Genomic DNA, 16739 nt, shown 5'->3' on the forward strand with positions numbered 1-16739 from the left:
CACTTGGAAAACAATAAATTGTAGAATAACTGAGGCTTAATTGTTGAAATATAAAGGGTTCTTTGTAAGGTCATTAATTATAATAATATTGATATAAACACGATCATCATACTAATTATTTGAAATTCAAATACAGTCTATCTCGAAAAGAAGCTCATACTATCACCTTTTTGAGGTTTTACGGTATTCCATGAATCCATACATGTATGTTATTTCCTCTGTCAAACTAATAAAACTTTTAGCGAATCAGAAGGTGCCAACATCGTTGAACTAATGGTACCACCAAGCACAATGTTTACCAATTTTATGTACTATATACAATTTAAGTCCATTAATCATTTAATATAATTACGCCTATCAGGAAAAAGTTCAAAATTAGGTGCATTTAAGACCAACAAAAACCACATACAGTATATTCACATAATTAAAAATCAATAAATAAATGTCAAAGGTCATAAATTGTATTTTCGGTCATTTTATGTGAAAATGTTCCATTACTACAAATATAAATGTATTTATTCTGAACAAAATGAAACCAAAATCGATTGAAAATGACCAGTAGTTACAGAGATATACAAATACGAGGTCAAAGGTCAAACTGTAAGAAACGTCATTTCCGGTCATTTTTGGACGAAACTTTTCACTAGAGCAAATAGAAATATATAGTTTGTGAACAATTTGATACCAGAATTAAGTCTCTAATGTGTATAGTTGCCAAGATATGAACATTTTTTGATTTTATGGTGGCCATTTTGAAATCAAGATGGCCGCCATACCGGACGTTGGACACTTGGCACCCCACGATATTTTGAATCTATATACATCAAAGAAACTTTGTGCCAAGTTTCATGCTTTGGTAATAAAATGCACAGCTCATGTCATTAACTGCTCTACTATTGAGCTAATATGCTGTGTGACCCCGGAGTCAAATTGGACTAGACTAGGATTGAAACCTGAACCTTGGGGGTTTGAAGTTTAAGCACAACACTACTTCTTCACTACGAAACTATTGTGTGATTCGATTAATACTAATAATACTATTCTGATTTGATTAAGTATGTTGTCTCTTTTTGTTCTTGTTCTTGTTCTGTGCCTTCTTTCGACCAATCTTGCTCCTCTCCTTTGGCAAATTTAAGAAAAAACATCATTCCAAATAGCAGTATGCCCGCATTAATTATAAAAATAAACGACCATTGTTTAAATGTATTCTGAAAAGAAATAGATTATAATCTCAATTTTAAAAAATCCATTTACAAATAAGCCTTTTATATGCACCCGATACACAAGCGGTATCAAGTCTAACAACAATAAACAACATGCAGTATCGCGTCTTCTAGCAGTAACTTTCATCCCATGGGATATGTTATAAATTATTTTCTTTATTGTCGATAGACATGATAGCAACAATACTAATATTGTATTAGTATAAACTTTTAAAGCAATAACATTTTTTTTTAAATATGTTCAAATAAGTAAAAACTTTATTCAAAATGAATAAAAAGAAATGCGAAAATAAAAATCGCGTGTGTATACATCCATAGCAACAGGCATACAAACATGTTAAAAAGATGAAATTAAACAAATGTACATAACAAAATATTAACCAAGTAAAAGTTGAATGCTTGATACTACGAACGAATACGGTATTGGCTGTTATATATGGCACACATAATGTAATTAAGATTTATTTGAAATTTGACCATTACAAAATTCTAATTAGGCCTACAAAACGTAACAATTTGTCACACACGGTTCTGGTTTAATCGTTGTCTATCTACAATTTGTTCAAATATTGAAAAACTTACATTGTTTTCTGTTAGTTTACCAAGAATAACAGGAACGATGAATGCACCAATACTTGAAAACGTTGTTGCAATTCCAACAATTATTCCAGCATATTTTGAAGATATGTCCAATGAGTTGGTATTTAAACCGGGTGGATTGAATCCAAGCGCACAAAAGATAATTGAGATTAGAACCATAAATGCTACTAGGGATTCACCAACTTGGGAAATGATAAAGAAACAAACTGCAGCAACTCCAAGATCTAAATAAAAGATAAACATACAATTGATTAAGACACATGAGTAGAGTCTTGTTATTTGATTTGATTGTGAGTCATACTGCATGGTATTCATAATAGTACTCCATTAAATTATTACGTCATTAAGAGTGCAATTTTGTTATATACGATTGTAGACAGAAAAAAAGAAAGAAATAAAGAAAAAAAGAAAGATAAAAAAGGGAAAAAAGAAAGAACGAAAAAAGAAAGAAACTTGGTCAATGTACTTAATAAATAAAATATATACGATAATGTAGTATATCATATTGAAGCATCATAAAAGAAATGAATGAATGAACGAAAGAAAGAAAGAAAAAAAGAAAGAAATAAACAAAGAAAGAAACTTGATCAATTTCCTCAATAAAATAAAAGATATATATATCATTTTGAAGCATCATACCAATGATAACACACAGTTTTCTTGTATTCAAAATGCTCAATATATTACGGCGAATTATAAAGTCAGCACAGGCAGCAGAAAGCAGAACAACTGGAAGTCTGGCTATGGCAGGGATTGATGTCAGAATACCAGTCTAAAGTAAGTAAATAAAATACAATGATAATAATGTAATCTGGTTAATAGTCTTCGTTCCAATTCTCAGAATCGTCTTGCTCCTGCTAAAGTGAAGACCGTCTCATATTGTCATTGGAATTATCTTATGCAGCTTCTATGTTTTGGAATTCTCTTCCAAACTGCATTAAAGATGCACAGTCGGTAGCTCTTTTTTAGAAGTTTCTAAAGACATACTTGTTCAAAAAAGCATAATTAATCCCTTTTTTCTCATTTTCCATGCCACCTAGATTGTTTTAGATCTAGTTTAAGTAGGTAGGGAAGGAGGCACCTGAGTCCGGTATGACCGAGACACAACTGCTGCTGACCGGGGTTCAATTAGACCGATCCCTGGTTAGCGACGTGGTCGTATCCCCTTACTTCGGTTTGGGGTTTTTTTGCATGGTTGGAATGATTGTTTAGTATCAAGTAATTAAATCAAAATTGATGTAAAGAGTTAAATCACGCCTTAAAGTTTCCTGCTGTAACTGTGATGTAGGGCCATATCCAACATGTCATGTGTCACCTGACAACGTTTGCAAGGCACATCCATTGGATAAGTGTTAAGTTAATATTTTAATTATCTAGTCATCGGTCAATTACTTTATACTTTCCAAAACGACACACAACCCATTGTTTATTGTATTATAATCTCTCACTCTAGTTATCGATTTCCACTGTTCACAGAGTGAACATTTCAAGCTGTTAAATCATTCCACATTTTTAATTTAATTTGAATCATTCTTAGAGTGAAGAAAGAATGCTCTTTTATTAGTTTAAACTATTTCACACCGAACACCGCGTGACATTTTCACTCGTTCACTAGAAGCAAGAATATTAAATGAAATATTATAAAAAAACTTACAGATTTTGCATCAAATCCTAAAATGGATGAGATGAAAATGGGTATTTCTGTTATACTGAAGTACCACGCGGCGTCGAAAGCTACATAGCCAATCACAATAGCCCACACCGCAGAGGACGTGAATATAGCCTTCCAAGGAACTGATGAATACTATGATATAAAAATATACAATTATATTTTTTATAGTTTCAAAATAAGTTGAATTTTTTGATTGTTTTTTTCGGTAGTTCAATATTAATGCATTTCTCCAACGTACAACATTTGGTACTGGACGCTCTAAGACTTGGTTCCCACTAGCGATGCAACTCAACCTACACAGCGTAAGAATATGTGTTTCCCCGCCCCGAAATCAAACTTTGTCGCCGGTTCATTTAGGACCAGCAATACTAATGAACATTTAATTCTCAGTTTCGTAAATATTGAGCTTGGATTCCTTAAATTATATTTGGAATATGGCTAATGTTTAGGAAACAAAATATTAGAAATTAATGAGGGCAGCAAACCGTATATTTAAAAGTAAAAATGTAAATTCGAATTTTATGAAGGTCATAATTATATTTTTCACCATAATTGAATGCTTTAGAATGACGCACTTTTTTATAAAACAATAAAACAACTGCGGCCTACAGCCTAATTACCATATTGGTATAATAACATTTTGTTTTATATTCTCAATAATACACTGTAACAGTGAACTGTGGGCAATGACAGTTTCAATTCTAGAGAATAATAGGTATTAGGTGGTCGGAGAAAATAAAATAAAAAGATTTGTATAAAAGAATAGATGAGTGGAGTAAGGAAGTAAAGAAAAGAAGGCTGGCATTGTATAATCATAATGCTCCGATTAAACGAAAACACACAAGCGAGGATTGCACTCAGATAGGCTCAACGAAATACTAAAATACCAAAAAAAAGAAGGAAGACCGATCAGAACGTACAGAGTGGCAAATGCAATGGACGCGCAATCGAAAAGGCAAGAGAGGAAGGCTGGCCGCCGCCGAGAGAAAAGTTTTTTTATTTAACAAATGATTTATAAAAACAACGTAGGCTAGGCCAACATCACGCGCAATGTCTAATGACGAATAGCGTTTAGGGTGATTACAGTAACACACCGTAACATTAGTTCTTTCTTCAGATGACATAAACAGTTCTAACTCCTTTTTTGTAATAAACGGGTCAGTATTTGGCGTTTCATAAATAAGTGTTGTCCATACTACCAATCCTACTAACCCGAACACGCCTGTAATAATCAAGAAATAGTACAAAGTTGTAAGGAACAAAATAAAAATATCTAACGTAAATACATAATGCATTTTTTTACTGTTAATATTATGGTTAGCGCAATCATGTTGCACAATTAGCGCTTTACCAACTCGTGACCAAATTATGGTCGGTGCAAAGTTTGATTGACAAATTGACCCTCCGAATATGAGCGTGGCAAAAAGTCAATGGAAATCACAATTCAAATTTGTTTTTGCCTGACTCACTAATTGAAGTCACGGAAGACATGTAGGGAAAAAAATTATTCGTTTGAATAATTTTATGTTTGATATTATTATTCTCAACTTTTGTTATTTTGATTTATTTTAATTTAGGGCTTGCAATTTTTTTTATCCTATTCCTATCTCTGAATTTTTTATTTTTATTTGCTTGTTATGGAGATTTGGTTTGAGTTATACATTGTATATCTATTTTAATGAATGCTTGTCTGTTTAGTATTACCCTGTTTATGTATTTTTATAAAATGCAATTATGCGTATAACGATTCTTTTGTTTTGTTTTATTGCTTTTGGTGTCTGTGTACCAGTTACAAAAATACAATTTTGAAAAAAACAAACAATGATATATGATATCTATTATTCAAATTATTTTATATTTGTAATTATTATTGAGGCAAAAGGATAAAGCATAAGCTATTTCATTCACTATCCTTCTTAAAGATGGCAATCCTGTTCACATGTCAAACATATAATACACAAGATGCTCATAGAAAAAGAAAAAGAGAAAAGCTCCTGAATATGATATAACAGGATTTGAACCCAGAACCCTTGGATTGGTAGCCGAGCATCATAACCACCAATCCATAGATAAACTATTATTACTGTAAAACGAACTAAACATGAACAATTACTTAAACGACAGACAAAACAAAATTACGTTAGCATACTATACGTATAAAATGACACCGGCCAACCACCAAGTTCATATGCTGTGCAAAGCCAACCGGACAGATGACTTGAAACGATTGTTGAAAGTGTTGCCCCTGTGTAAAAATAGAAATTGAGAAAGATTAAGTTATGGTAAATGTGCAGTAGTCAACATTGTAGCTTGGTGGATAGATGCTAGGCTACCAATTACATTGCCCTGGGTTCAAATCAACATCAAAGATGTCAGATTTCAGACGCCAGGATTTTTTTCTCATGACAGAACAACTCCACTTCCAAGACTTGTTCGTGTAGAGAGCATATTGTGTACGTTTGTATATGGCCTCTACAGGACAGGACAGGACAGGACAAACTGTCATAAAATAAAAAATAAAATGTTGTAAAATAGACAAAGGGAATTATAAAAAAAAAGGTATTTGTTACATTTGTTCGTGCATCAAGGAGTTCGGCAGCCATTTTAAATATGGCCACCAATTGTATTGAAATGTGATAAAATAATTTACCTCAAACCAAAACAACCTCATATTATAAAAATGTTGACTTGCCATTGTATAGACACCATAATACTCCGTTGTTCATAAACTGTCCATTTTCCTAATAAAACGAAGAAAGCAGAAAATGCCACTCCCTAGATATAAAGAATGAAATGTACCCATAAAGGGTCAAAGGTTAAGAACAGAATACGAATTAAATTAGGCTGGAATATACAATAAGTAACCAATATTCAAGAAATCCATAGCATAACAATCAGGGTGCTGACATATTATAGTCAAAACATCACGACGTTACAAACAATTGTCGAGTTAGGTATATAATCTTGCTATGTTTGTGTATGAAGTAGTTAAAAAGTTTGTGAAAGTGTATAAACCATACAAAATAACAGCAAGAAAATAAAGGTTTTCACCTAACGGAAGGAGCTAGTCTGCCGTAGGCACATATCAAACAATATAACATCCCGCAACTAGGCCCAACCTATTTAGTTTTCTTTACTATTCTCAAAGTCTTATAGTATAAAAGAATGCATTTTATTCATCAGAAAAAAGTAAACACTGCTTCAAGTTGATGCTTAATTGTCGGTTGTTGTTGTTGGTTAATTAACGCATACATCTAAGATAACACTTAAGGCATTAAATGACAGATTGGCATCAAAACTTGCAGAGTATATTGGAAAGGATCAATTTGGTTTTGTAAAAGGAAGAAGCACCAGAGATGCGATTGCTGTGCTGAGAGTGATGGGAGAAAAATCCCCAGAATATGGTAACGAATTGTATATATGCTTTGTGGATTATGAAAAAGCATTCAACAGGATTAATTGGATCAAATTGATGGACATATTGTATAGAATTTGTGTTTTTGCTACCAGGGAACAAAAATAACAACAGATGGCAGATGTAAGAGTGAGATTCTAAGGAGAATGGGAATGGCAAAGGGGAAATTCCCAACAAACAGGAAATTCTTAACAAGTAAAGCAAGTATTGAAACAAGAAAAAAAGTGGTTAAAGCATTAGTATGGAGTGTTGCATTATACGGATGCGAAACATGGACATTAAAAAAAGAGGAAATAAACAGAATAGAGGCATTTGAAATGTGGTGTTGGAGAAAAATGCTAAAAATTCAATACACAGAGCACAGAAGGAATGATGACATTTTGAATTGATTTTTACAGTTTTATTAGTATGTTTTAAAGTGTTTTATTTATATTTTTTAACTCATTGTTATATAAAAAAAAAACAGGTGCTACATCTATGCCCGATATGTTTTTATCCTGTATAAATAAGCTTTTAAATAAATAAATAAACAACTTATTCCTACCTGTACTGCTCCGTCTAAAACACGCACTGCAATCAGTAGATTGATACTGACCTCTGCAGCAATTGGAACCAACGCTGTCAGAATACACTCACAAAGTAGCACTACTCCCAGGGCTTTTTTACCGCCTATACAGCAGGAAAACCAGCCTCCGGGGATCGGCGTGATTATGTAACCAATGTAGAAAGCACTCAGCACAGTTTGCTGAGTCATTTCATCCCAATTATATGTTGGTATCTATAGTAAAACATAGTACCATTTATGTTAAAAAAAAATGTTTTCTGTATTATTTACAGATATTTAAAAACAAAGCAATAAGTTTTATTTTAGGCTATTTTTTTGGTTCTCGTAGTCTTTATGACAAACTTTATTTTGTAAACTTAAGTTAACTTTCAGTTTAGCAAGAAAACTTTTCTAAAGTTTGACAGTATAAACTGCAGACAACGAGTTCTGTAGACGTTAAGCCATGTAGCTTCTCGGCAAACTATTTTCTGATGTTTGTGAACAATCAAAGCAGTTTTGTAGTTGATGTGATTCTGTAGTTAAACAAAATGACAGGAACGGTAGTTTAAAGAACTTCACCAAACAGTTATAGAGACTGGTAAACATTTGTTTGTAGACTCCGAATCTGCCACTGTTGGACAAGTGTATGTTGCCTGTCTACACTCCTTGAATTTCTCAGTTCACAGACTTCAGTTTATCAAGAAAGTGCTTAATATGTTTTGGATCTCAGTGACGTCATGAACAATAATACAATTTCGTCATTAAGTTATGATACTTATAATTACTTAAAGATGTATTGTCCCCCTGAAAAAATATTTCAAATTCAAATTTTTTTTGAATATGCCATTTTAATGAAACATAATAGTTATCCACTTTGACCAAAAATTGGATCGAAAAAAAAATGTATTTACCTGAAAAAACTGTAATTAAAGCAAAAATTGCCAAATTGGCTGCCAGCCAGTGGGTTTTTGGTTGAATTTAACCATATATTTTGTCAATTTATAGGTGAAAACATTTTTTTTTCTATGGAAGTGATTAACTTAACATATTCAAAGTCTGATTTAATTAATCTTCATTTTTTGCGGGGACAATACATCTTTAAGTAATTCTGCTAATTTAAGATCTGTCTACTTTATGTGACAAACAAATGTGAGGTGTTCATATATGGATACGATGAAGTCGTACCACTGCTATATTTGGGTACATCAAAGTTGATTTTTTGTCAAACTAGTTTGATAGTATAAACAGAGCTTTACATTTTTATTATTGTTGCTTTAGGTCCCTAATTGTTCAAAACATGTTTTACTCCTCTGAGTATACATTTGTAATGTATTCAAATATAATTGATCATCATTACTGCTACAGTTTGTTGTGTTTTCTTGGCGGCGTACCATAGCTAGGCATCGCAATACTCATGTTGATTCTTGTGCAGTATAGAAAGAACGTTATTACGGCACACATACCTATGGAAGGCCATAATCATGTTGAAGTACATATTGAGAGATTTTTTGTTCTAATAAATCACGAGTCATAATTTGATTTCTATATAATCCAGTTGTATGGTTTTGGTCAAACAAATGTCAAAATATGCTGTATAAAGCTTTGTCTACACTATTAAACTCTATGTGTGACCACAAAATGTAATGCGTCCATCATGTCATATCACTACCATATTTGGCCACGTCATACTTTTTTTCTAAAACTAGTTTGATAGTGTAGACAGGACTAATTATTATCTTAGTAAACAATTTCATATAATAAATAGGCCATAATCACGTTGAAGTACATAGTGCACCAATCTACTAATACTAATTAATTTGAAATAACAAAACTCCAATTTATATATTAGGACCGATCATTACAATTTATTATTGTAATACATAATAAATGTTTCCAGAAAAGTCAAAAATTAACATGTAACTTACTGTACCACGGAGAAGGAAGAATTTAGTTTCAAATCCTCCGTGTAGGGCTATGAGACATATCTTATATATCAACCCCTTTTTATCAAAACCTACGCATCACTGACTCAATGGTGATGGACTATTTAGAGATTCATGTCAAGCCAACCTTTTCAAAAAGGTTTGCCGAGCATAACTTTTAATATCTTTGTCTATCAATAGAGGCATAGGCCTACAACAAATCTTATTAACTGTGTGACGTTCTTTACAAAAGTATATATACACAATACTTTATTTTTAGTGCAACACGACTCTACAGCTCACTATGAAGGTATGTTATTATAACATCAGTATTATTGAATTATTATAAGAAAAGTCGGCAGCAATAGTTGATGTGAGAGGTTCAGAAACACTACGTCTAAAGCTTTCAATTCCATTATCATAATATAACAATTATTATCATTATTGACCTATTTATTACTAGAGTCTCTAGGTCTGTAGTGAAACCACCAATTGTATTTCATTAGAACCCTGTTAAATACTAATTTGAATAGGCCTGTGAATAGTGTTATACATACCAGCTACAAGAAACCTCTTCATATTATCCAGTTAATCCACTTAAATACATAAAAAAGAAACGAGTGTTACTTACAATTCCCCTTCAATTTGGTTCAATTGGGGGTGTCTAGAAAACTAATATCTAGAAAACTAAGACCTAAGATATCTTAGTTTTCTAGATCTAGAAAACTAAGATATGTTAGGTCTTAGTTTTCTAGATCTTAGTTTTCAAGACACCCATGAAATAATGTCTAATATCTAAATTGCAAAAATAACACAGTAATAAAATAATGCAGTTATTAAAACTTATAATAAACCAATTTTGTTTCTGAATAAACCGGACCTACCTGTATTAATTGTGTTACAACTAAGTTGAAGGACTTGCAACAGAACAATAATGCTAGTAATGATAAATCACTGTAACCAAATAAATATCTTTCCATTTCAATTGACGCGGCCCTCTATAGGAGGATTTTTTTGTATTTAGTATAAATATGGTAAACAATAAAATGAAAACAAAACCGACGCAGCGGTGACATGACAAAATAAAGAAAAAGTATAAAGCATTCTTCACCTTAAGAAATATAGGAGGAATTTGCGAATCAATGGTAATATCGTAAATAATTAAAAAAATATTCAAGGTATAAATCGTATGCGCAGTCTGATCGATCTATTGGCATGTATGCGTCGAGGATTCATCGACAAAGAAGTTGTTTTTATTTCATAGAATCGGACCACATAAAGTTTATTTTCTGACGGCTTTGAATTTATTTATTTAAGAATATTCCTGAAATGTAATTTTTATATTTGAAATATTGTAATTATTATTCCACAAAATTCATAAATTGAAAGGTAGTTAATCTATTCTTTTTGATGCATTTCTGCCGTGTACCGTTGTGAAGTCCTTTAGAAAGGTGTACTTTGTTTTACCACAATTAGTCCATTGGCTGGAAGGGGTTACCGTGCCCCCGCCCCCGACCCTTCCTCCACAGTTAAACTTCTTTGGTATCATTTTCTTTCCACGGGCATATAAAGTACAAAAATGTGTTAACAAGAAAAATATAGGGATGCATTGTATGTACTTGCGTCGTCTGTAATGATCATCAGTGTTCTATCTTCAAATATTTTTGGGGTAGGGGGTAACATTTATCCTAACAACCCAAGAATCAATTAGATTATATTGGTACCATTGTGTAAAATCTACTGGGGTGCACGGTAACCCCTTCCAGCCCATGGACTAAATATTTATACCATGGACCCCAACAATTAATATTTATTAATATTATTAAAATATATTTTCTGTCCGTAGACTATTGTAGTTTACCTCCGCCGAGGAGGTATATGTAGTGGATCGCGTGTGTTTGTTTGTTTGTTTGTTAGTTTGTTAGCAGGATTACTAAAAAAGCAAGATCTTTACCAGAATGAAAATACATACATTTTTGTACAAGAAGCAAGAGTTATAATTTGTGATTTATAATTTTAAAACATAATTTGATGTACAGGATTTTTGATACGAGTAGTTTTAAAAACCTATTTCTTTTCAAATTCACCTGTTTGTTTATGCGTTCCTGTTAGTCAACTGTAACTATTATTAGTTGAAAGGCTGGTTACATAACCTTTACACCAAACTCGCATACACATGCTTGTAGTGAAATTAGCCTAAATCACACACAGCATTTAGACACGCACCGTGTACGTTAGATACATACAATAAAATCAGCACAACATCATTCTTATTAAAAGTTTTGGAAAACATCATCGCAGCATAGATTGATACTCCCGCAATTTATGGACATGGTAGATAGTGTGACATCTTGTGATTTCTGTTATTGTTAGATATTGTACGCTATTACAGTATCTAATCATAACACACCAGTAAACTGAACAAGTAAATGATAACAATCCGTATATTGATTAGATTGAGATATTAAACTTTGAGTTGTGTTTTTACTAACATAATAACATAATTTCTATGTTTTTTCTTAAACAAGTAAATGATAACAATCCGTATATTGATTAGATTGAGATATTAAACTTTGAGTTGTGTTTTTACTAACATAATAACATAATTTCTATGTTTTTTCTTAAAACAAATGATAATAAATGATACTTGACTTGACTAGCAAATTCAATTGATTTTTATAAAGCCGTTTTTATTATTATTATTATTATAAATATGACGCGTGTACTTATAATAATCGTTTTTCATGTATTTTTATAAACCATACCTAAATATTTTCTTGAAATAGAAACTACGAATATTGTTTATTTGCCGATGATAAGCATTGTGTTTTATAGGGACATTACGCAATTACAGAAGGGTAGGTGATCGTGCGAGAGACAACAACGTTGTCTCGCGGTAATGTTAGTCAGGTTTAGAAGAGTGAGTGCCATGTCAAAATGTTTTACATATTGTACAGCTTCACTGTGATCTTTGGTACCTTTGTATTTCACTGCAATATCTCAATGACATCAGGTAGGATGAAACACTTTTGTTCTTAAAATATTTATGTCAAGACTTCCTCCGTGAAATTAACAAATAAGCGCCGTGGTGGCCAATTAAATGCGATGTGACCACGTAATTTGTGAACAAATAATGATATAATAGTTATTATTTTTTAGATGTAATTTAGTCCACAACATTTGCATACCAGATTAATGGGAATAAACATTTTTGCTTTTCTCTGTTTATAAAATTATTAAAAGACAGTTTAAAGATTCATACGAAACTACAAGAAATTAAGTACCTATAGGTCATGCTTCTTTATCCAGTTAGTTATAGTATTAGTTTATTTCTATACGCATTTCTTTTTTTCATATACACTTCCTATTTATTAGGTAAATCCTGTATGCGATCTGCAATTTTTGAGAACCAACGGAATTTGTTGAAATCAAACGATTCGGTATTTTCTACTACTAGAACAAGAAGTGCAACTCGATGTTCTCTGTTGTGTCTGAGTCTTACTCCTGACTGCCAATCATTTCGCTATGACATCACATCAAAATCATGTGAATTATCTGGGCGTTTGGGATTGGAAAAAACAAGCAGTCACCGGGCGTATACATTACGGCCAGCAGTACGTATTTCTGGTGTTATAACATGAATACAAATGTTTTGTTGTAAAACTTGATTTGTAAAGGTTGTTGCATAGAGGAAATATATATTTCCTCCATGGTTGCTGATAGTGCAACAAACATAATCGACGATGCTTTAATTGGATCATCATCAATATACATTGAATTATGCCTTCTCTCTCATTATTAATTGGAATAAGATTTTATAGATCACTGTTATGTTGTTGATATTCTTGCTTATTTACTAGGTGAAAGATTGCCAGGATATTTTGGGAAGCGGTGGAAGCGGATTATACCCAATTGCCAAGACTGGTAGAAACGCATTGCTTGTGTACTGTGATATGGATACAGACGAAGGAGGATGGACGGTAAATCTACATTTTTATAGATTTTGTTTACGTAGGCCTAATAAAAGGGCATGTATATAGTCATTGTTATGCAGGCCTAGCATCTAGATTTGGCTATACATGTAAAAACTATTTTTTTTTAAAGCAGACAATCAATATTCAATATCTTATTTTTATTTGTAGGACTTATCTAAACAGCTGTAGGTTACGTGTACTAAAACAAATTATTACACGTTAAAACAATTGCATACAAAGGAGCCCTATGGTTTTTTTAAATACTATGTACACTGTATTCTAGGTTTTTCAGCGGCGTGAGGATGGTTCACTGAATTTTTATCGGTATTGGGAAGAATATAAAAATGGTTTTGGAAATGTGTGCGGTGAGTTCTGGCTGGGAAATGACAATATACATGAGATGACGTCATCTGGAAAGTACAACCTTCGAATTGATATGAAAACGGTTTCTGGTGAAGCATACTATACAGTATACGACACCTTCAGCATCAGTAATGAAGGTGATGACTACACTTTGGAAGTCGGCGATAAAGTAAACGGCAACACGGGTAAGTGTAGAGACAAGCATGTCGTGGTTGAAAGTGTCAGTTTTTTTTTATAACTTAGTGGAAAACAGGTTTTAAAAGAATTTTCATCAAATAATAAAGCGTTAAACATCTAAAGGACTGTTTCTCCTGACTATAATGTCAATAATACTCGTGTTACCAACTAAGACATAGACTGGAATGGACTTTAAAGATTCCAATGCTCTTAAATATTTGACTATGACATTAAAGCCAAAACATATCAGAATGTGATTATGCTTGTCAACAATCATGTTAGATCATGAAATACACTACTACTGTTACTGTTACTGCTGGTGCTGCTGCCGCTACCGTTGCCGCTACCGCTACCGCTACCACCACTACTGCTACGATGACGACGTTAACCAACATTAAAAATAAAATGAATGTTTTTAGAAAATGTCGTTATTCATTTCTTTCCTAAACAGTTGATGTGATGATACATCATCGAGGGCATGGTTTTACGACACGTGATGTAGATAACGACAATATACATCATAATTGTGCTGAAGAACATGAAGGCGCCTGGTGGTATGTCAGTTGTTACAAATGTCATTTAAATGGAAAGTATGGATTTTCATTTCAGTGCTACACCCAAAGTAACACGAGGGAAAATCTGAGATGGTCAGAAATGAAAATAAAGCGTAACTAGTAGAAAAATAGAAACATAAACACAGTTATTCTCCCTTCTCTTGTCTTATCATGAAATTATAGCATGAATAAGCGTTGTAAACTCATGTCACTAAATACTCACAGAACATGATAAAAGAAATTAAATGCATGTGTTTATTTTGTGTTTATAACCGTATGAATGGATTGAAATTTTACTTAGTAATATTAATAATTGTATGTATATCAGTTGGTAGCTGGCTCACTTGAATTAAATACATCGATATATTTTGCTTAAGCTTTCTTCTAATTATAAGCGGATGTCCAAGTGCCAACAGGAGGCTTCGCTAATGTGTCCCATTGCCACCTCTCTACACACTAAGCTAGCACACCAAGTTTTTAGTCGCGTGCATGCAACGCGACTGTACAACTCAAATTTGAGCACGCGACTGCATCCATGTATATGGCCTTGTTTTGTTAGCCTACACCCTTAGGAAAAATAATTCAACCGTTCCAAATTTACTGCGGTCATCCTCAAATCCAAGATGGCGTTCAAAATGGCTGCCACATAATATCACAAGCCTATTATTGTTCGTAAATCAATAAATATTATATGTATTTAATTAAACATTATATCGAGGGATAGCTATTTCATTTCATTTCATTTATTTTTGTCTCCATAAAAATACAATATAAAAAAACGTGGACAAAGAACAAGAAAACATTATTATTTGTATTTAATCTAATAGAACTTGAGCACTTTTAATATGCGTCTAAAAATTCTTACTATATCACTTATTTCATCCTCTTCGCAATCAGAACTTAGTAGTTCAACTAGTACATCCACAAATATTTACATACCAACCCAGTGAATAGATATCCATGATCCATGATTTTCTGGATTATCCAAACACTTTGTGCACCAAAACGCCATATTATTGCATTGCCATCATTAAAATGATTCAAAAAGAGATGATTAACTCTGACTTTTGTTGTTTCACAACTTCCAGACACTATTCTGTGAAGATTTTGGTCGTCATTGCCTAGTTTTGCAAAAATGTTTTGATTATCTCTATACGTGACCACCAGGATTTGACCACTAGGATTGATTCCTGATTCCTCTTTCGAAAAAAGGAAGACATAATCATTTACAGTGAATCATTCAAAGCATTGCTTTTTTATCTATTAGTTGACATTGACTTGGTTCTATTAGTCTCCAACCCAATAATGATTTTTGATCTTCCATTAATTTTATCTTTTAGTCTATTGTTTATAATACTGTACTATGTAATGTTTTATTATGAATAAGCTTGAATTGTAATGAAAACATTTAGGTGTTTACGTTCGTTAGATAGAGGCATAAAGAAGAGAGTCAGATGAGTTTATTCTCCTGACATCATACTGCTAACTTAGAACAGTATTATTTGCAATATATAATTTATTATTTATTTTAGAGTATTATAATGCATTTAAAATAACTAGAGGTTTCGCTCTCTTCGCTCGCGCACACTCTACAGTAGTAGTGGGTGCACCCGAATGGTCCTCGAAAACATGATCAACGCCTCTGGACAATTGGTATTAATGTAAATAATATAATTGTAAAGAACAGTATATACGTAAAATATACATATTATATTATTGTATATATTATCTGAACGTTACACACAGGAGGAAACCGTTAATAGGGGTCATCAATCACTGAAATAGTCTCTAACGTGACTGTAAGAGACCAAAAGCATAGTTCATCAAAGTGGGTGACAGTGAGCGGTGCTTTAACATTTTTGTATCACAATATACCATGACAACAGCATCTTGTTAATTTTGAAACAAAATTATCAAATAACAACTTTCGTAGCCTACTTATATATCGGTCGTAGTAGACACCGTTTATAATTATAAATAGAGCAAGCGTCAGAAATAAACGATAATATAAGCAGCAAAGGTGTTTCCTTGGTAGGCCTACCAGTCCTCCTATATTAACATTGAATTTGATTAAATGATTAATAAATAGCATAAATAATTAGTTCAATTAGCCTCCTATAGTAACATTAAATCGCACCTAAATTTGATAAAATGATTAAAAAATAGCATAAATAATTAGTTAAACTACTAAAACAAATTATATTTCACGTAAAGTAAAGGCCTTTATAAGTGATTAGTTGAATATCTAAAACAAATAAATTGTAGTTCACGATTTAGTTGAATCACTAAAATCGC

The 16739-nt window shown here is 32.4% G+C and overlaps 2 protein-coding genes across 3 annotated transcripts; one reads left to right on the forward strand and one right to left on the reverse strand.

Annotated features, from left to right (window-relative positions):
- Nucleotides 1–475: 475 nt before the first annotated feature.
- Nucleotides 476–7664, reverse strand: LOC144835410 (sialin-like). Its single transcript, XM_078690495.1, has 8 exons — nt 7455–7664; nt 6210–6270; nt 5836–5994; nt 4590–4717; nt 3478–3627; nt 2463–2595; nt 1806–2047; nt 476–1208 (listed from the first exon to the last, which is right to left on the reverse strand). Exons 1-8 carry the CDS (start codon nt 7662–7664, stop codon nt 1038–1040), a joined length of 1254 nt encoding a protein of 417 aa, XP_078546621.1. The 3' UTR covers nt 476–1037.
- Nucleotides 7665–12229: 4565 nt separating this feature from the next.
- On the forward strand, nt 12230–14777 carry LOC144836174 (fibrinogen-like protein A). 2 transcript variants are annotated; one of them, XM_078691402.1, is made up of 5 exons: nt 12230–12389; nt 12752–12994; nt 13244–13356; nt 13634–13898; nt 14342–14777. In XM_078691402.1, exons 1-5 carry the CDS (start codon nt 12314–12316, stop codon nt 14563–14565), a joined length of 921 nt encoding a protein of 306 aa, XP_078547528.1. In that variant the 5' UTR covers nt 12230–12313; the 3' UTR covers nt 14566–14777. The 2 variants fall into 2 exon arrangements, with proteins under 2 accessions (XP_078547528.1, XP_078547527.1); XM_078691401.1 differs by having other exon boundaries at nt 12752–12990; nt 13237–13356.
- The last annotated feature ends 1962 nt before the right edge of the window (nt 14778–16739 follow it).

The sequence above is a fragment of the Antedon bifida genome, chromosome 2 (genome assembly GCF_963402885.1).
Source record: "Antedon bifida chromosome 2, ecAntBifi1.1, whole genome shotgun sequence".
NCBI lineage: Eukaryota > Metazoa > Echinodermata > Crinoidea > Comatulida > Antedonidae > Antedon > Antedon bifida.